The sequence below is a fragment of the Hyperolius riggenbachi genome, chromosome 4 (genome assembly GCF_040937935.1).
Source record: "Hyperolius riggenbachi isolate aHypRig1 chromosome 4, aHypRig1.pri, whole genome shotgun sequence".
Classification (NCBI taxonomy): Eukaryota; Metazoa; Chordata; class Amphibia; order Anura; family Hyperoliidae; genus Hyperolius; species Hyperolius riggenbachi.
The window spans coordinates 166,166,134-166,186,772 of record NC_090649.1 but is presented as its reverse complement, the minus strand read 5'-3'; the positions used below and the strand labels follow the sequence as shown (position 1 = coordinate 166,186,772).

Genomic DNA, 20,639 nt, shown 5'->3' with positions numbered 1-20,639 from the left:
TAATACAGCCATTTCACCACCCAGTATGTACAGCACAAGCTATTACTCTGTGTCAGAGAAGACAGTACCTGTACAGAATATGTCTGCCTTGCTTACCTCTGTGCAATTCTTATCTGCACCCAGCAAACACTGAACTGTGTACAGTACTTGAATACTGGGGAAACACCAAGTCCCGTGTCTACAAAGAACCTTCAAATAAAAAAGGCCATCAAATAAAGTTTCTCTAGCAGATTCACATGAAACCGACCTAACAAGGTGTGAATGGGTACTGCTTATTCTCTCTAACTTCTCCTCATACTTTTTGCCCTTTCCTTCACTCTCTACAACCAGACCATATCTAGACCTTGCCATCAGTTTAATATCTCCAGAATACCCCTCTTGCCATCTTATGGTGCCCATACACGGTACAACAAAAACATTCGATTTTCCCATTTATTCGATGTAAACGATCGAATGTAACAGTTGAAAAGAATCTTTTTTCGATCAAGAAATTCGAAACTATTATCCCATTTTTTTGAGAAAAATCTGATGGGACATGCCGGAAAAATTGACGATTGTGTGTTGTAATTGTATCATGTATCTTAAATTTTATGAAAAGATCTTTTAGATCCTAATTGTAAGAATTGTTTTAAAGACTAATCTTTATTTGCATTGTCTTCATAACAAGATTAAAGAGTGAACATTGAAGTATGTGTATGATTATCATTTTATTATAATTATATTTTTTTTTTTACTAAAGTAAAGTAAGTTTGTGCTCATAAAGAAGAGTCCACAGGTAAAACGCAAATGCAATTTGGGCCTTCTTCCTGTTAGTTAATTGAGCCATTTGTAATCACTCTGTGGTTAAAAAATAAAACACCTATAGTTGCTCTGAGGTAATATTAACTTCACAATAAATAAATTTACTCACAGGAAAAAAGCTCAATAGAGCTACAATTGCCGTCTTGTTAACTATATTAACCACTTAACATCTCAGTCGTTTTCAGCTTATGCATCCGAGCAATGTTCACCTCCCATTCATTAGCCTATAACTTTATCACTACTTATCACAATGAACTGATCTATATCTTGTTTTTTCCGCCACCAATTAGGCTTTCTTTGGGGGGTACATTTTGCTAAGAGCCACTTTACTGTAAATACATTTTAACAGGACGAAGAAGAAAAAAAATGAAAAAAATTCGTTATTTGTCAGTTTTCGGCCATTATAGTTTTAAAAAATTACATGCCTCCATAATTAAAACCCACGTATTGTAATTGCCCATTTGTCATGGTTATTTCACCATTTAAATTAAGTCCCTATCACAATGTATCGCGACAATATTTTATTTGGAAATAAAAGAGCATTTTTTCCGTTTTGCATACATCACTATTTACAAGCTTATAAAAAAAAAATAGAGAGAAATATTTCATCTTTACATAGATATTTTAAAAGTTTAGACCCTTAGGCAAATATTTATGTGTTTTTTTGTTTTTTATAGTAATGGTTTTTTTTTTTTTTTATTAAACATTTTATGTGGGCATTTTTGGGAGGGTGGGATATAAAAGTGTTTTATTTGGGGAAATATTTGTGTATTGTAATGTTTTTTTAAATTTACTTGTAGTTTTACTTTTTGGCCACAAGATGGCAATCTCGAGTTTGTTTACATGACGTCACTAAGCGTACAATGTACGCTTAGAGGGACACAGCTTCAGAAAGAGCGAAGCTTCCGAGAGAAGCTGTCGCTTTTTCAGGGGGGGGGGGGGGGAGAGGAATCAGTGATCGGGCTCCATAGCCCGATACATTGATTCCGTGGCTACCGAATCCGCGGCCGGGAGTGCGCATGCACGCGCGCGATCGGCCGCGGGAGCGCGCCTGTCATCCTTGACGTTTTTATACGTCAAGGAGGACAAAGTGGTTAAGTAAAATACAGCTCGAGCTGAAAGAAAAAAAAAAAAAATAATTCTCGTTGGGATAAAAAAAAATAAAAAATTAAGACTTCACTTCTGATCGAATAAACCATTAGATCGAATACTTTATTTTTTACATCTTTTTTTCTCAATTTGATTTTTGGCATATTCGATCATTTTCCCTGGATTTTCAGCCTAATCGAACGTTCGTGTATGGTACCTCTAAAAAAAACAATGCAATTTTTTTGATCTAACAGGATAATTGAACGAATTTATCTAATCTAAAAAAAAAAAAATGAAATTGTACCATGTATGGGCACCTTAAAACATCACCAAAATCCTAATCTAGGTCTTCATACCCTCCTAGTTTTCACCACAATTCCTTTTTATCTGGAGTTCCATGAACAAGACTTTTGCCTCCACAAGTCACAAATGCTACAGCTAGACTTGTCTATCTGCCTCACAACTTATTTCCTATTCCTCTCGGCAAATATCTATATAAGCTCACATCTCACCTCCTCAATATCAGATTCCTACTACTGCTGGCTTAAAGAGACTCTGTAACAAAAATTGCATCCTGTTTTTTATCATCCTACACGTTCCAAAAGCTATTCTAATGTGTTCTGGCTAACTGCAGCACTTTCTACTAACACAGTCTCTGTAATAAATCAATGTATCTTTCCCCTGTCAGACTTGTCGGCCTGTGTCTGGAAGGCTGCCAAGTTCTTCAGTGTTGTGGTTCTGCTATGAACTCCCCTTTATGCACACTGCCTGTGTGTTATTTAGGATTAGAGCAGCTTCTCTCTTCTCTCTCTTATCTTTTACAAGCTGGATAAATCGTCCTCTGAGCTGGCTGGGCTTTCACATACTGAGGAATTACAAACAAGGGCAAAGCTGTTTGCAGGAAGAAAAGAGCAGCCTGAAACTTCAGTGCATGTAGGAAAGAAACACACAAATGATCTCTTGAGATTCAAAAGGAAGGCTGTATACAGCCTGCTTGTGTATGGATGTATTTTCTATGTGTGGACATACTGTACATCAACCTACTTCCTGTTTTGGTGGCCATTTTGTTTGTTTACAAACAAACTTTTAAAAACTGTTTTTAACCACTTTTAATGCGGCGAGGAGCGGCGAAATTGTGACAGAGGGTAATAGGAGATGTCCCCTAACGCACTGGTATGTTTACTTTTGAGCGATTTTAACAATACAGATTCTCTTTAAATAATATCACAGCCATCTTTCCAACCTACCTTTCTGATTTCACACAAATACACTTTCCTGCAATCACCTAATAATGTCTTCACCACTCAATCATTTCCCATGCAAGGCTCCACAACTTCTCTAGAGCCACTCCAACTCTCTACCATTCTCTCATTTATTTTATTTGACTTGTCCCTAACCTTAAAAACAGTCCTTTAAAACCCAATTCTTCAATACCCACGCCACCGCTCCCCCCATCCTCCATGCAGTCTTGACTGTTTATCAGTGAGTAACCTCAGAAACATTGACAACATGAGCATCCTGTGGTAACAAGCGTAAGCAAGCTGGCTATAACCTCGGAATTAATGCACAAAGATTCACAAATGCAATGCTATCAACGGACAACTGGAAATGGAGAGCCACCTCTTAATATCTTTGTGCAACTTAATTTAAGGAGCCAGCTAGATCCAATTTGGACCACATACACAACACATTTTAAATCTGCTGTCTCATGCACATATGAATATTTTATTAATTGCCTTGGCTGTTACTTGCTATGACTTGACATTTAAAAACAGACACAATTTAAAAATACTACCTGGCCAGGAGTGCTAATAATACTTCTAAAGGGGCCTAACCTACTCAATTGTGCGGTGCGATCGCCCAGCGGTAGCCTATGCGGAAAGCAGCGCACTGAGTCTGGTTATACTCGGCCCTCTGCCACCACCAATACACCAAACACTGTGAGATGTTATTCCCCAGGAAATATGTTCCCCCCCGTGGGATCCAACAGGGCTCTCCTTTATGTCTCCATGTTGCTTCACTGTGAGCTGATATACACGTGTACTGGGAGTAAAAAAATGTGGGCTTGCAATGATGTGAATGATCCTAGGTACACAGCACTATTGTCAAATGCTGGAGCTTGTATCTATCCTGCAAAGCAGCTGCCTTTACGGCTTCTGTACTTGCGTTGTAGGCGGTGAGCTCCTGCTCACATGTTGCTTCAACCGGCAGTGCACTGGGTCAGGCATCCATTCAGCCAAGCAGGCACATTTCCTCTCCGTGAGCTCAGTGGGTGGTGGAAGCCATTGTGGGATCTTAGTCAGGTGGTTGAATCGTTTGGAGTATAGCTCAGCGGGCCGGCGTATCCTCGTGGTGAGCCAGCGCGAGCACTCCGGCGGTAGCCACGCCCACCGACGCGTTTCACCCCGCCCACGGGGCTTTCTCAAGGTAGCGAGTGTTGATGGTCTGACTGTACCACCTCTTATGCTGCCACGCCATTGCTCCGCCCTTAGCTTAATGTTTCCGTAATAAATCACGGATATACGTTCTTATGCTTTAAAGCGGCAGAGATTAAAGCTGCATAATAGAGGAGCTTACCTCTTTTTACTCACTATAAGGAGTTCTGCCTCATAAGTTGTATCAACAATATGCTGTATAGCTTTCACTAGAACGCTATTGTCATATCTTCTGCTTCATATTTAAAAGGGACATGCCGTTCATTCATAGAAAGTAGGCCAGATTCAAATCTGTATTCAATCCCTTGGGCGATAATGTTCCTAAACGGTAGATCCATGTTTGCTCAATTTTATATAATTCCTTTTCAATATCACCACCCCGAAAGGGGATATGTTGCTTTATAATGCCCTTAAAAGTAAGGCCATCCAGTTTCCCATTATGATGATCTTTAAAATGCTTACCCAAAGGGCTGTCCATGTCTCCATTGCGGATGTTGCCCACATGGTCACCTATGCGTCTACTTAAACTTTTTTTGTCTTTCCTATGTATAAGAGATCACAGGGACATCTGATAGCATATATTACTCGTGTTGAGTTGCAATTAATATTGTCTCTTATTTCAAACGACACCGTGCCATCATGGTTTGTGAAGCTTCTACTTCTTTCAACATATCTACAATTGACGCATGAGCCACAGGGGAACATCCCCTCTCTCCTTGGGTATCTGTCCAACCAGGTGGCAGTTTGAGAGGAATGGAATTCCAACCTCACCAAATGATCTTTCAAATTCTTTGCTCTTCGAGCCGTCATAAAAGGTCTGTCCCCGATTCGTTTTTTTATTTCAGTGTCCAACATGAGCACATGCCAGTGTTTCTGGAACGATTTCTGTAAGTCGTACCAATGTGGTCCAAAATCAGAAACAAATCTTATTACTTCCTTACTTTCAGGGTAATCTTTTTTTCTTTTTCTTCTTACTAATAATCAGTGGTGGCAGAGGGCCGAGTATAACCAGACTCAGTGCGCTGCTTTCCGCATAGGCTACGGCTGGGCGATCGCACCGCACAATTGAGTAGGTTAGGCCCCTTTAGAAGTATTATTAGCACTCCTGGCCAGGTAGTATTTTTAAATTGTGTCTGTTTTTAAATGTCAAGTCATAGCAAGTAACAGCCAAGGCAATTAATAAAATATTCATATGTGCATGAGACAGCAGATTTAAAATGTGTTGTGTATGAGATTCACAAATGCCTCGGCTGTTTGTATGTTTACTAGTTTAGTGCAGCGTGTCTGTCTGAAAGACTTGGATTCACCCAACACAAAACATTAAAGGTTGCTAACTGGATTTGGTTTCATGCTGTAAAATAGAAGCAGTTGCTAAGTCTGTTTAATCACTTCACCCAGATCCCATGTATGTGAAATGAAACATCCACAAGCTGTGATTTCCCACTTTATACTATACTGAAAACACTACAAATTCTGCCGAGAAGCTACATTTCATTCTTAAAAAGAAAAAAAAAGTTGTGTTTCACCATACAGGAAATCAAAGTAGGGAAGGGTTGAGAGAAGACCCCCTGGGCAGAATATCTTGAGGAAGATGAAATTGACATCCTTCAATCCACCTCCCTTCTCCCCATTCATTTCAGTTGCGTTCAGGCTAGGTGCACACATAACGTAAAAGGCTGTGTTTTATGTCAATGTTTTGTGCGTTTTTGGTGGATTTGCGATGCGTTTTTCATGCGTTCTGCATGTTTTAATGTGTTTGTGGTTCGCATATACAAAACGCATATGCGTTTTTCTATTTCCATTTATGCAAATCACTAAGACAACAGGAAGCGGAAATCCAGCATAAAAAAAAAATTTGGGGGGGGGGGGGGGGAACGCACATAAAAAACGCATGGAAAATGCATGAAAAATGCGTACCATGCGTTCCCATACTTTCATTATGTGCGTTTTTGCTGCATCTATGAATATTTTACAACAAAACCAGCATTTTTAAAAAGGCAGGTTTTGAAAGGCTTAGAAAAAGCATGTTTTTTTCTCCTGCAGCCCATAGACTTCCATTAGTGGTAAAGTAGAGTTTCTGCTATGTGTGCACCCAGCCACATAGTGGGGCACTGCATTGCACATCCTGCAAAAGCAGGGTCACACTGCAATGGAGGGGAAAAGTCACACTGCCCGTTATACCACATATGCAGCACATACATAGTATGCTTTACCAAATCCGTTAATGTGCAGATTATGCAGTACTGCATTTTGTTATGCCGATAGATTTCAGCGCACTGCTAACACACTAATTTGAGTGTACAATTACAATACAAGTGCATCCCACTAGGAATGTATGTGATTATATTCTGACACAACACACCATTCTACCTTTGTGAATGTTGAGTCATGCCCAAAAGTTCTGAGAATGTCTCAAATACTGGCTTTCACGTTTGCCACTTCATTGGTTTTAGATCTTTTTTTGTAGGTTGTTTCTGAGGTGTATTGAAGTATAATTGAGGCATTTCATAGGTTTCGCCCCGATACGCTGTCAATCAACTTCTGGCCCAAATTCTAACAAATGGTAACCCATACTTTCACAATCAATGGCTAACTAGATAGAGGTGCTCATGCTTGCTACACAGCCATAGCAGTTACGGCACCAATTTTTTCACTGCCCGGAGGAAACAGGCAAGCCCCAGCGAAACGCATTGACAGTTTTATGTGCTAAAATAACAGACGTTTTATCAATAGATGGGTCCAAAGTCATCAAGAGAGGTAAGATTACCCCTCTGTTTATAAAATCAAAAGCTTTATTAGCCTATATTGTATGCACTGGGCATCTCAACCCGTTTTAAGTGTCTTGTCATATCAAAAGTTTCTTACTGAAGTCTGACTGGATTAGCTGCATGCTTGCTTCATGTGTGTGATTCAGACACTACTGATGCATGAAAGATCAGCTGCACTGCCAAGCAACTAGTATTGCTTAAAGAGACTCCGTAACAAAAATTACATCCTGTTTTTTATCATCCTACAAGTTCCAAAAGCTATTCTAATGTGTTCTGGCTTACTGCAGCACGTTCTACTATCACCATCTCTGTAATAAATCAACTTATCTCTCTCTTGTCAGACTTGTCAGCCTGTGTCTGGAAGGCTGCCAAGTTCTTCAGTGTTGTGGTTCTGTGATGCATCTCCCCCCTCCTGGCCCCTCTATGCACACTGCCTGTGTATAATGATCTCTTGAGATACAAAAGGAAGGATGTATACAGCCTGCTTGTGTATGAATGTATTTTCTATGTGTGGACATACTGTACATCAACCTACTTCCTGTTTTGGTGGCCATTTTGTTTGTTTATAAACAAACTTTTTAAAACTGTTTTTAACCACTTTTAATGCGGCGAGGAGCGGCGAAATTGTGACAGAGGGTAATAGGAGATATCCTCTAACGCACTGGTATGTTTACTTTTGTGCGATTTTAACAATACAGATTCTCTTTAAAAGGAAATAAATATGGTAGCCTCCACATACCTCTTGCTTCAGGTTCTCTAACTCATTCCAGTCTTACCTTACTGAGAGAAGATTTCAGCTTTTTCAAACACAAAGTCAGCAGCTCTCTGGACTCCAAAGCACACTGGATCCAGGTACCAGGAGGTTGCAGATACCTGTGCAAACAACAACACCATCACAGAACTTAATATACAAATCTCTACACTTCAGCTAGCAAAATATTGAGTTTCTTGTAATGATTACTTTTGTAAAATAAAATTGCAGAAAAAAAAAATCTTAGCACCATATTTAATACACATAGCTTCCTTTAATATTTGCATAAAACAATCCTAAAGTGAAAAAAATGATAAGGTAAATGTATCTATAGCCCTGATCCTAAATAGGACTTTCCTGAAATCCCATGGTCTTTTTCTGCTTTAAAGGATTACAGTAAGGGGAAAAAAAAAAAAAAAAAAAAAGTTTCTCACCTGGGGCTTCCAAGGCCCCTCCCACCCCCGCTGACGTCCTTTGCTCACGCCATCACAAAACAATCCTCCGGTTTTTGCAGCTTCAAAGAGACTCCGTAACAAAAATTGCATCCTGTTTTTTATCATCCTACAAGTTCCAAAAGCTATTCTAATGTGTTCTGCTTTACTGCAGCACTTTCTGCTATCACTATCTCTGTAATAAATCAACTTATCTCTCTCTTGTCAGACTTGTCAGCCTGTGTCTCGAAGGCTGCCAAGTTCTTCAGTGTTGTGGTTCTGCTATGAACTCTCCCATCCAGGCCCCTCTTTGCACACTGTGTGATATTTAGATTAGTGCAGCTTCTCTCTGTTCTATTATCTTTTACAAGCTGGATAAATCCTCCTCTGAGCTGGCTGGGCTTTCACATACTGAGGAATTACATACAGGCACAGCTGTCTGCACTCTGCAGGAAGAAATAGCCTGACACTTCAGTGGAAGATAGCTGCAGAAGGAAAGAAACACACAAATGATCCCTTGAGATTCAAAAGGATGGCTGTATACAGCCTTCTTGTGTATGGATGTATTTTCTATGTGTGTACATACTGTACATCAATCTACTTCCTGTTTTGGTGGCCATTTTGTTTGTTTATAAACAAACTTTTTAAAACTGTTTTTAACCACTTTTAATGCGGCGAGGAGCGGCGAAATTGTGACAGAGGGTAATAGGAGATGTCCCCTAACGCACTGGTATGTTTACTTTTGTGCGATTTTAACAATACAGATTCTCTTTAAAGGACATCCGAGTTGAAAATAAACTGAGGAGATAAACAATTGTATCTATCCTCCTTCCCCTAAAAATTACTTCTAGGCTGCTTTCACATTGGGACCTTACAGGCGCACGTTAGAGCAGCCTGTAACGCAGCCCAACTCACAGTAATGAAAAATCAATGGGCTGTTCACAAGTGCCCACGTTGCGTTACACTGTAACGCTGCACGTTGTTCGAAAGTGCAGCATGCTGTGCGTTAGACTGTTTGCATATGCTCAGTATTGTGTGTTTTTTTTTTTTTTAATTTTGAGCAGGTGAAAAGGAGGGGAGAGTCCGCTATTGTTAGCCACATGGCTAATTAATATTCACTGCAGTGTAGTGATGGAAAGTTCGGCTCGATTCATTGAAAAGAGCCGGACTTCCCATCACTACTGCAGTGTTTACTTCCTGGAGCGGTCGCTGATTGGCTGGTGGGACCACGTGATGCGGAGTGTTCCGATCACGTGGACCCCGCAGAGTATCAGACAAAAAAGGAGCACCAACAGCCGCATAACGCGGCTCACTCTGGTGTCCACCTCCAACACCACCAGGCATGCGTTAGGGGTACGTTATGTGACCTTAACGTCCCCTAAAACGCAACGTCTTGGTGTGAAAGAGGCCTTAAGATATCCCATGGTTTTATTTGAAATTCCAATCTACTTTTTAAGTTATTACGGTTTCATTGTCTCTGCTCAATGACACATTCATTGAAATATGCCAGAGCTAAAATCTATGAACTATTGACCCTTTTTATCTATTTCCTGCTCTCAGAAGCCATTTACTGCCTGGAAGAATGTTTTATGGCTATAATTCCTCATCAGTGAGGGTTATGTTACAGTCCGACCCAGTCCCGACCCGAACAGAAACTGTCACTTGTATATCCGATTTTTATCTCTTCAGGCAAAGAAAGAAAAAAGGAACGCAGAATAGTTATTTGTGTGCTTGGAACTGTACATACCCATGTTTATCTCACAAATGTCCTTCAATGTCGCAGGCCACTGCCCGAGGACACTAAAGTTGCAAATAAACGAAAACGAGCGGCAACGGGAGACCAGAGTATCGTTTTGTCCATACGCAGGCACAGGACGTCTGCAAGGGGGGGGGGGGGGTATTAGAAGCCCCAGGTAAGCTAAACTCTTCACTTACAGTACCTCTTTAAAATGTTAAAAATCTAACTTGAAAGCATTGACTGCCTTTCAATTGAATTAAACTATCTATTCAGCTTTCATCCAAACAAGTCTTGAACTACCAAACTTTTCATGTCCCCTGCACTCATGGGTTTTCTTTCAGCCACACAGGAATTTATGAGCTCTGATTATTTCCTAGCAAGAAGTTTTGAATCAGGATGATACCATTTATTGGCTAACTTAGAGTAAAGAGTAAGCAAGTTTTCGGCTGTATAGACTTCTTTGGGCTAAACATGTTTGCAATGTACAGTACTACTATATAATAGAGGTAAAAGAAATCAGCATCTCTCTACCCCGTATCATCCTTGTTTGCTGGACCTCATAATAGATAGGCGGATAGCAGTAAGTCTGCAAACATCCGAGGCCTCTCTGTGGGCTTTAAAAGTGAACTTTACTTGAGGAATCGCAAAGGAAAAGTCTTTTTCCTTTGGGATGCCTTAAAGGGATACTGTAGGGGGGGTCGGGGGAAAATGAGTTGAACTTACCCGGGGCTTCTAATGGTCCCCCGCAGACATCCTGTGTTGGCGCAGCCACTCACCGATGCTCCGGCCCCGCCTCCAGTTCACTTCTGGAATTTCTGACTTTAAAGTCAGAAAACCACTTCGCCTGCGCAGCTGCATCCTCGCTCCTGCTGATGTCACCTGGAGTAAAAAAGTAAAGATGACCAGCACTTGCCAATTCTTAAAAAGCAGGATATTTATTCACAAAAAAGAGTGAACAAAAATAGCCATGACATCCGGACTCCCAGAATGTAACTATAGCTCTTGGTAATGGATGGAATTAGGAAAAGCGCTCAGAGTGTCCAGTTCCTCAGGCAATAAGCCTTAATGAATTTTCACAGTAAAGCTAATCAGTAGATACAGTGGGCAAGTGATACTCCAGTACCAGTACCACTCCCCCCCCCCCCCCCCCCCCCCCCCCCAAAGCAAAACGACTCACCAGATGGAGCGGCCTGATTGGGCCCGTCTGCCCATCACATGCTAACGGTCACTCCTTTAAGATCAGGGATTTTATGACATGTAGCACCACATATGCTGTCTATCTTCTATGGTGTGGGTGTGGGCTACAATATATTGGGAGAACCACGAGGGCCTTGCATAAACGGTGGGGTGAGCACATTTATAAGATTGGTAAGAGCTTCCAACAGCATAGTGTGCCGAGGCACTTCTCCACCCACCATGGCTCCTGCTCCCGCAATATGCGAGTATGCGGGATCCAAAAAGTTAAAGCTCATTGGAGGGGGTGTAATCGCACCCGAGAGGTTTCTAAACTTGAGACCCAATGGATTCACAGAATGGGGGTACTGGACCCAGGTGGTTTGAATATCGATATCGACCTGAACTGCTACATCAGCAACGGCTAACACCAGTGCATCAATACGGTGGCTGCGTGGCTGTTGCGGTGTCGTGGTTGGGTTGAGTTCGGTGTGCAGCACACTAAATGGTCTCTATGTTGTCGTTTGAACCGTTGATGTATCCCGATCTTTGAATGTATACACATAGCTAGCCTGGAATAGTTTTTTAGATTTATTCTGCAACTTTGTACCTGCTGCCCATGCCCCCCTTGATCTATGAGATTTAACACATTTCTCTTTGTTTTAAATCTTTGACCTAGTTCACTAGACCCTTTCCCTGGTCTTGCTGATTACTGACCCCTAGTGTCCCTTATTATTGATGCACCTTAATTTTTTATTCTTCCAATGCAAGCATTGTGTAATGTTAGCACTCTGTTTTTAGATGATCGATAGTCTCATAATTGTCTTATTGTTCCAAGTTTACAGGTTTAGTGTGTTGTAATATGGGCTGTAATATGCCCAACTCTGGCTCTGTGCATGTATACATATTGATTGTGTACGCGGTGCGAGGGTGGGCTGTCTTAGCCACTGGAGTGCACGTCGCACACTATAAATATACGCTGCCTCCCTGGCTCCGTAGCCTCTGATGAGTCGCCATAGCGACGAAACGCGTAAGGCGGAGCTACGGAGCAGCGTTACGCTTGACGTCATCGGACGCGGTGACAGGTCGGCGCACGTTTTCCCCTGCAGTTACTGACGGCGGGTTGTTTTGTTCTTGTGGGAAAGTTTGGGTATATGCGACCTGCCGCAATAGGCATATCCAGTTGCCAACTGCCTAACCCCACACCGCACCAGTGATTGTGACTGTTTTTAAACCTACTTCTTTATTGAAATAAATGCGGGATGTCCTCCCCCTTTTACGCTATGTGAAGCGTCTTGTGTGCTCTTTCCTGAAGCATCCACCTATCCGGGAGACGCAGCGGAGGAGATTTGCCACGAGAGGCTGAGGGGTGGCCAATACCCCTGAGGTGCAGACGGGCTTAATCAGGCCGCTCCATCTGGGGAGTCGTTTTGCTTTGGGGGGGGGGGGGGGGGGGAGTGGTACTGGAGTATCACTTGCCCACTGTATCTACTGATTAGCTTTACTGTGAAAATTCATTAAGGCTTATTGCCTGAGGAACTGGACACTGAGCGCTTTTCCTAATTCCATCCATTACCAAGAGCTATAGTTACATTCTGGGTGTCCGGATGTCATGGCTATTTTAGTTCACTCTTTTTTGTGAATAAATATCCTGCTTTTTAAGAATTGGCAAGTGCTGGTCATCTTTACTTTTTTGCTTGCATCAAGTCTGTATCAGCCACACAGGCTAGTCCTGGCACAGCCATTGAAGCAAGATAGGTGTGCTGTCCAAGAAGTACAAAAGATGTCACCAGGAGTGTATTGCACAAGTCCAGTATGGTCTGTGTCTGCGCAGTATGCTCCTGGTGCCATCAGCGGGAGCGAGGACACGGCAATGCAGGCGCAGTGGTTTTCTGACTTTAAAGTCAGAAATTCCAGAAGTGAACTGGAGGCGGGGCCGGAGCATCGGTGAGTGGCTGCGCGGGCACAGGATGTCTGTGGGGGGCCATTAGAAGCCCCGGGTAACTTCAACTCATTTTCCCCCGACCCCCCTACAGTATCCCTTTAAAGAGACTCACAATTTTCAGCCTTATTTCTTCTATCCTATAAGTTCCTATACCTGTTCTAATGTGGTCTGTCTTACTGCAGCCTTTCCTAGTTGCACAGTGGCTGTATTATCTCTGTTATATAATCTAATTGCTTTCCTTTGTCAGCTTTGTCGGCTCAGGCAAGAATGTGCTGCTCTGCTGTTATAGGGAGAAGCTATGCACACACCCTCCACACCTTCTGCAGGCTGTGTATGAGTCACAGACTGAGCTTCTCTCAGCCCATCACATGCTGGTTAGCAGCCATGTTTTTTGTCTGTAAACCCTGCCTAAAACTGGCAATTACAAGCAAGGATTGCAGCAGCGAGTGACAGAAACAGCAAAGAGGGGCCCAGGAGAACATAATAAATAGAATGGTATGCTTTTTATTGTAAGAATTTTAGAGTACAGATTCTCTTTAAAGTTCACGTTTTAAGCCTACAGAAAGACCTTGGATGTTTGCGGACTTACTGCTAGCCTCGCGCTGTAACAGAGATTAAAATTCTGAATAAATGTTTGTTTGCATAACAGCTCAGATGGACTTCACTCTGGTAAAACATCTTTATTCTTACAGTAGAGGAGTACAGTAATTTTCTATGAATGTAAACTAGGACATTTAATTGACATACTGTACTGTTCACCTATAGTGGATGGATAGCATACTTTAAGGGTACCACCTTTGACATATTCGACCAGTGTCCAAATCCTGGGTAGGACCAGCACCTAGTCAGAAAGGACGCTATTGAGCGCACTCATAGTGGCTTCAGCTCTCAAGGGTCTTAAGTCCACAGGAGAAAGGCGCTATTACCAACGGCATTATTATGAGAATTATTTGCTTATATTGTATTTTAAAATTTAAAACACCAGGAGTACATTTGAGCACTATCAGAACATTTTTGTAGATTCCAATTCCAAGTACCGAAAAATTACTTTTGAATCCATGGCAGACTCCACATCCCTGATTCTGTCCACAGAGGAGCTTGTTTGGACAAGTTAATGTGTGCATGGAGCTTGCGTTTTCTCCCCATGTCTCCATGGGGTTTCTCTGGGTGCTCCAAATTCCTCCCACATCAGAAGAAAAAAAACTTGTATTGGTGAATTGGCTTCTTCTCAAAACTAGCCCTAGTCGAGAGGTAGTTTCCTCACCAAGGAAGGGAACAGTGCACTGTACTGTCAGGACAGTACTCAGTGTTCAGCAGGAACACAAAGCCTGCACTGTTAGCACCCCCCCCCCCCCAAAAAAAAAAATAATTGGTTGTGGATGTAACTCTGTTGCTCCTAATACAAAGCTTATTGCAGAAGTTGATTTATTTATTTCGACTAAAACTAGCCCTAGCACTATTCTACTATAGGTTCTCAGCAAAAGCTGCAGAAAATGTGCAAATTATAATAATGCTCATCATCTGCTACATAGTAACACACAGAGAATGGCAATTAAGGCTAGTTATAAGTTAAACTACTAGTGTATTTGAGATGTGTGAGAAAATGGAGGATGAGGTAAAGTGTTGGAGGACAAATTATCAGGTTTATTGTTTTCTGTGTCTCTGCTGGAGAGATCCCTTCACTGACTTCGGCTTCACATGGAATAGGAAGTAAGGCTAATACCTCCATTCGTGGAGAAAAAAATTAATAAAAAGTAAAACAGGTTCTACCCTTCCACAACTAGCCTAGTCCAAAGAAAAAAAATAAATTGTGAACACAATAAGGGCCAGGTCAAAAGGGCATCCTGTTATTGCCAACGCTGTGTTACAATCCCAATTTTTCCTGCCGTTTCAGGTGGTCCTGGAAGCTACATTCAGCTTCCAGGATCGCCAACAGCCAAACCTCTATTCCGCCTCAGAGTCATCACAACTCAGAGGGAGAAGTAATTCGGGGTCTGGCAATCAGCATTACTGCTATAGCCACGCCAAGCTTCGGCGCCAAAAAGCCTTACTGCAACGCCGGAAGCCACCAAATGCATTTCAGGACACTTGCCTAAGTCAAAATAAATATTTTTAAGTATTTATACACATGTATAAAAACAGTTAACATATGCCATGCCTCCACAAATCAGACAATTTTGCACTAAAAAGAAAAAAAGATTCACAATGTATTCAGCGTATTGGTTTGATTTTTCTGCGCATTACAATGAATGTAAAGAAAATGCAACAAAACACACTGACTGTGCCTTACCGCTCACACTGCTTGCAGAAATGCACTGACACTTGCTTCGGAATCCCTTCACTGATGTCTACCTGAGTCCGCAGGCATGCCACACACATGTTGGCAGGGTTTGGAGGAATTGGAATGCCACACTCACAACAGAGGCTAAAAACAGGAGAAAATCATGTCATGAAATACAAGTTAAACATGACATGCTGCAACATACCCATCAACACTGTTAGCAAGGTCTATGGTAAATTAACCCCTTGCTGACTGCTCCACGGCAATTGGCGTGATCTTGGCGGCAGCCCCAGGACAACTCCATGCCGATCGTTGTGAAGTGCAAGGGGCAGGGGTTGCAGATCAAGGCGCATCCCTGCTGGAATGACGGAGCAGAGATTGATGCTCAAACACTGTTAGACGGCGAAACCACCATCTAAGAAGACTGTACAGATCTGCTCTAAGGCAGCGCTGTACTGGGGACAGCTGTGTCACTGTCCCCTCCAGAAGCACAAAGGCAATCCGCTGTCATAGCGAATCGCTGTCATTGGCTAGCAGGGGGAGGGAGGGTAGAGTTTTTACAACAACAAAAAAAAAAAAAAAAAAAAAAAGATTTAACCCCCTTGCCGTTCCAATTCTGTCGGCAAGGGGGCGGCGCAGCACTTTTTTTTTTTTTTTTTTTTTTTTAAATTCATATAGCTAGCCTAGTGCTAGCTACATGATAGCCGCTGACAAGCGGTATCCTCCTACCTACTTCGATCGCCGCCGGCGATCTTTGCAAGCAGGAAATCCCGTTCAGAACGGGATTTCCTGCTCGGCTTCTAGCGGGATGACGTCACCGACGTCATGGACGTCAGAGGGAATCCCGATCCACCTCTCAGCGCTGCCTGGCCCTGATTGGCCAGGCTGCGCAAGGAGTCTGGAGGGGGCAGTGCGGCGGGTAGCGGGGAATCAGCGGCGAGCGGGGTATGCACGCAGCTAGCAAAGTGCTAGCTGCGTGCAATAAAAGAAAAAAAATTGTGAAAATCGGCCCAGCGGGGCCTGAGAAAGCCTCCTGCACAGGTTACCCCGAGCTGAGCTCGGAATAACCGGCAAGGAGGTTAATAAAATAAATAAATAAAACACCTACATTAAAAAACAAAACAAGCTGGCAGGGATCAGACCCCACTAACAGAAAGCTCTGTTGGTGGGGAGAAAAGGGGATAAATCATTTGTGTGCCGAGTTGTACGGCCCTGCAGCTAAGCCTTATAGCTGCAGTGGCCCATTTATTAAAAAATAGCCTGTGCGGGAGAAATTTGCATGGAAGAGCCCTCAGAATTCGCACCCCGCTATGCGAATCGCCGCTGATGTATTTAATAGGGAAATCGCATGCAGTTTTGGCATGCGTATTTTACCACGATTTCGCATAGGAACTAATGTTAAATCACACAGGCAGTGACATGGCTAAAATCGCATCAATACTAACCTATGCGAAATCACGGTAAAATACGCATGCGGAATCACACCCGCCTGCGATTTCGTCAGCGGGGAATCAGTGGCGATTTCGCACCGCACAAGTGGAAACAGGCCCTTCATGTTTTCTGCCTAAAGGTGGCCATACATCAGGCGACTTGGTGGCCGATTGACCATTCGATGATAATTAGTTTCACCAAGTGCATGCCCAATCGACAATGCGACCAATTGTTGGCCAAAATTGGTTGCATATAGTGGTCAGATATGCTGCAAGATAGATCTATGTACAGTATACAGTGCAGACCTTGTTTATTTTGTTGAGGTAAATGACATGGCTGCAATCTCTCTTGAACAGCAATGTCTATTTAGAGGATGATCTGTTTTCCCTGGAGATGCTCTTTAATAGCAGTTATTAGGTTTCATTGTAAAACTCTTACATGTTCCCTTGGCTGCTGGTTGTGGGCCCCGTCATGTACTCCATGCTGACAGACTGTGTACCTGTTAAATAAACAAAAAAAAACTACATAAGAGAAAATCTAAACACTTAACAGTATGGTAAATGTAAACCTTAGGATCCTCACCCATGTCTCATCAATGTTCAGATGTAAAATGCCTTAACACTGTCTTTAAAGTGCTAGTATACTTACAATTATATGTGGTTGACATGCCTTCAGATGAGGCACTAACCAATGTAATATCTTTGCACTACTGATTTAGCTCACATTGTCTATGCTAAGAAATGAGCCAAGACGATCCACCAGGCAGCTTCCTGCCGAAGCGCCCTTTGCCTGAGAAACATCTAATGCTGGGCATACACGGCTCGATTTTGCCGTTCGAGACTCCCGCTCGATTCCGCAGGCGATTCTCTTATCTTCCGCTCGTTTTTCGTATCTTTTTGCATTGTCTTCAATGCGGAATCCAGCGGCAAAATATTCGGAGGGGGGGGGGGGGGTTGGGGATCTGACATGTAGGAAATTATTTATCGAGCCATCTAAATGGCTCAGAATCGAGCCATGTATTCCCAGCATAACATGTTAGAAGGCTTTATTGCTGTAGCCTGTGTATATCAGATCTGAACAGGGATAAGCAGAATATACAAACCATTTACAAAAAAAGGGAAAGTACCTAGTTTACTATCTGAATAAGCACAAAGTAATGCTAGGTACACTCGATGAGATTTTTCAGCCAATTTACTGTCTGATCGATTTTCAGATTTTATCTTTTCTTATCAATTTCCATTCCCTTTTATGAGAAATCGATCAGAAAAATGATCGAATATAAGATGGGACATGACTGAAATTATCAAACCATGTATCTACCAAAGTATCTTAGGCCCCGTTCACATCCCAAACGCGGACGGCCATGCGTGCGGAACGCATGCGAACGCACGCCATCCGCGTTTGTGTGCGTTGCGTGGCTGATCCCATCACTGAAAAGTGAATGGGACAGCCACGCGTTTTTACAAAAAAATGCGCGCAGCATTCGTTCCCGGACCTCACAGGTCCGGAACGCATGCAGTGTGAACATCAGACAGTGCACTCTATGCACTGTCTGATGTCGTGCGTGTCTGCCTCCTGCACGCGTTTCCAAAACGCGGCTGGAAACGCGTGCAGTATGAACGGGGCCTTATGGTGTGTACCTCACATAATAGCTTGTACTGTGCATACTAGAGATAAAATGCTAGTGTAAAATTGGGCTGCAGGTACACTGGATTGATAAGGGACACTTAGGCCTTGTTTGCATTATATGCATTACCATGCACATTTAAAGGGAATCCAAGGTAAGAGGGATATTGAGGAAGACATGTTTTTTTATTTTTAAACAATGCACTTTGGCTGGCTGTCCTGCTGATCCTCTGCCTCTTATGCTGGGAATACACCATGAGATATTTTGCCAGATGGATGGTTCCATAGAATTTCCGACAGGTCCCATCTTACTTTCGATCGTCTTTTTGATCGCTTTCTCATAGAAGTGAATGGAAATTGATAAGAAAATCAATCGGAAAAATTGATCGGATAGTAAATCTGCTGAAAAATTTCATTGGGCTCTATTCTCAAAGACTTCCCGCATGCGGTAAAGTACATGCGGGAAGTTTGCGACCAAAACACCGTCAAGTTCACATTCTCAAAATGTTCCGCATGCGGAAAAAGTGCGGTAAAAGTGCGGGATTCATGCAGAAAAATTTCCGCAAAAGTCGGTATTTTCCGCAATAAAAATTCAATTCTCAAAACTGTTCAGGCGCATATTTGTCGTTATTTACCGATTTTTTTTATCACCTACAAGTAGTAGGTGATATATTCCGCATCCCATTGACTTTACTGAAGTCTGGAGGCTTAAAGGGAAGGTTCAGGGAGGGTGGCTAAAAAATAAAAATCAATTTCCACTTACCTGGGGCTTCCTCCAGCCCGTGGCAGGCAGGAGGTGCCCTCGCCGCCGCTCCGCAGGCTCCCGGTGGTCTCCGGTGGCCGACCCGACCTGGCCAGGCCGGCTGCCAGGTCGGGCTGTTCTGCGCTCCAAGGCCCGGCACTTCTACGTCCCACGCCGGCGCGCAGACGTCATCGGACGTCTGCCGGGCTGTACTGCGCAGGCGCAGTAGTTCTGCGCCTGCGCAGTACAGCCCGGCGGACGTCCGATGAAGTCAGCGCGCCGGCGTGGGACGCAGAAGTGCCAGGCCTTGGAGCGCAGAAGAGCCCGACCTGGCAGCCGGCCTGGCCAGGTCGGGTACCGGAGACCACCGGGAGCCTGCGGAGCAGCGCCATATGATGTAAACAGCGGGATTTCTTCCCCGCGTGTTTACATTTTGCCGGCGAGCCGCGATCGGCGGCTCTCCTGCTGTTCACGGAGACACCCTCCGTGAACGGACATGGAAAGGCCGCTCGAACGAGCGGCCGTTTCCATGGTAACCCGCAGACGACCAGTTTACACCAATCGGCGTTAGCTGGTCGTCAAGAGGTTAATCTTGGCACTAGTCTACTTTAGGGGACCCAGCAGGAAACCTCTTAGGGGAATTCAGCTCATGTGATTGTAAACTACGCTCACACTATTTAGCCAATCACATTACTTTATGCTGCAGAGGGTGCTGTGATTGGACAACTGTGTTCCCTATGAGGTTTCCTGCTGGTTCTCCTAAAGTAGACTAGCACTGGTATCTTAACCTAGTTCTGTCTAACCTATGCTCACATCTATAGCCATGTGGGATTTTCAGTACCATAGACAAAGATGCTTACAACATTTAAATTGTCTGAACGTTGATGTTTACAATCCTAAATTATTAAAAGTGATTGTTTCAAGGGAGAAAAATCTAAAGCAGCAGTATGTAGCTTTAGTGCTGGAGGCTTTTTTATAACTTAATCTTGAACTTGCTGTGCTACATACTTCCATAAACTTTAAATTTAACCTGAAGTGAAGATAAACTGATCAGATAATGGAGCGATGTGTCTGTTCAGCCTCAAACCCTGGACCAGGCGATATGCTTCGTATGTTCGTACATGCTTTTAGGCTATGGGCCATGTGATGAGGTCCTGCACACTCTGATCTCAACCTCTCCCCACCTCACACTAACCATCTTATTTATTGTATTCATAAAGCACCAACATATTACGCAGCGCTGATATTCCTCTACAATGCCTAACACTAAGCTACCCCTTGTGGCGCAGGCTGTGGGCAGGTTCACTGAAGTTACCTTATTTCTCTTTTAAACATAAATAACCAACAACATACCACAGTATGTTTTTTCTCGCCTGTCAGGTGACACTTTCTTGCACTCTCTTTATGGGTGTATCGGAGGGTTGTTGT

At 43.0% G+C, this 20,639-nt stretch overlaps 1 protein-coding gene across 3 annotated transcripts in view; it reads right to left on the bottom strand.

Moving 5' to 3' along the window:
- NMD3 (NMD3 ribosome export adaptor) overlaps positions 1 to 20,639 on the bottom strand; it is a 93,671-nt gene that overhangs the window by 69,067 nt on the left and 3,965 nt on the right. For 2 of the 3 annotated variants that reach the window (XM_068279282.1, XM_068279283.1), the window contains exons 2-4: positions 17,282 to 17,342; positions 15,422 to 15,556; positions 7,870 to 7,966 (exon numbers count right to left, since the gene is read on the bottom strand). In XM_068279282.1, the coding sequence (XP_068135383.1) occupies positions 7,870 to 7,966; positions 15,422 to 15,556; positions 17,282 to 17,325 (276 nt within the window). In that variant the 5' untranslated portion in view covers positions 17,326 to 17,342. The other variant, XM_068279284.1, reaches the window with a different exon arrangement.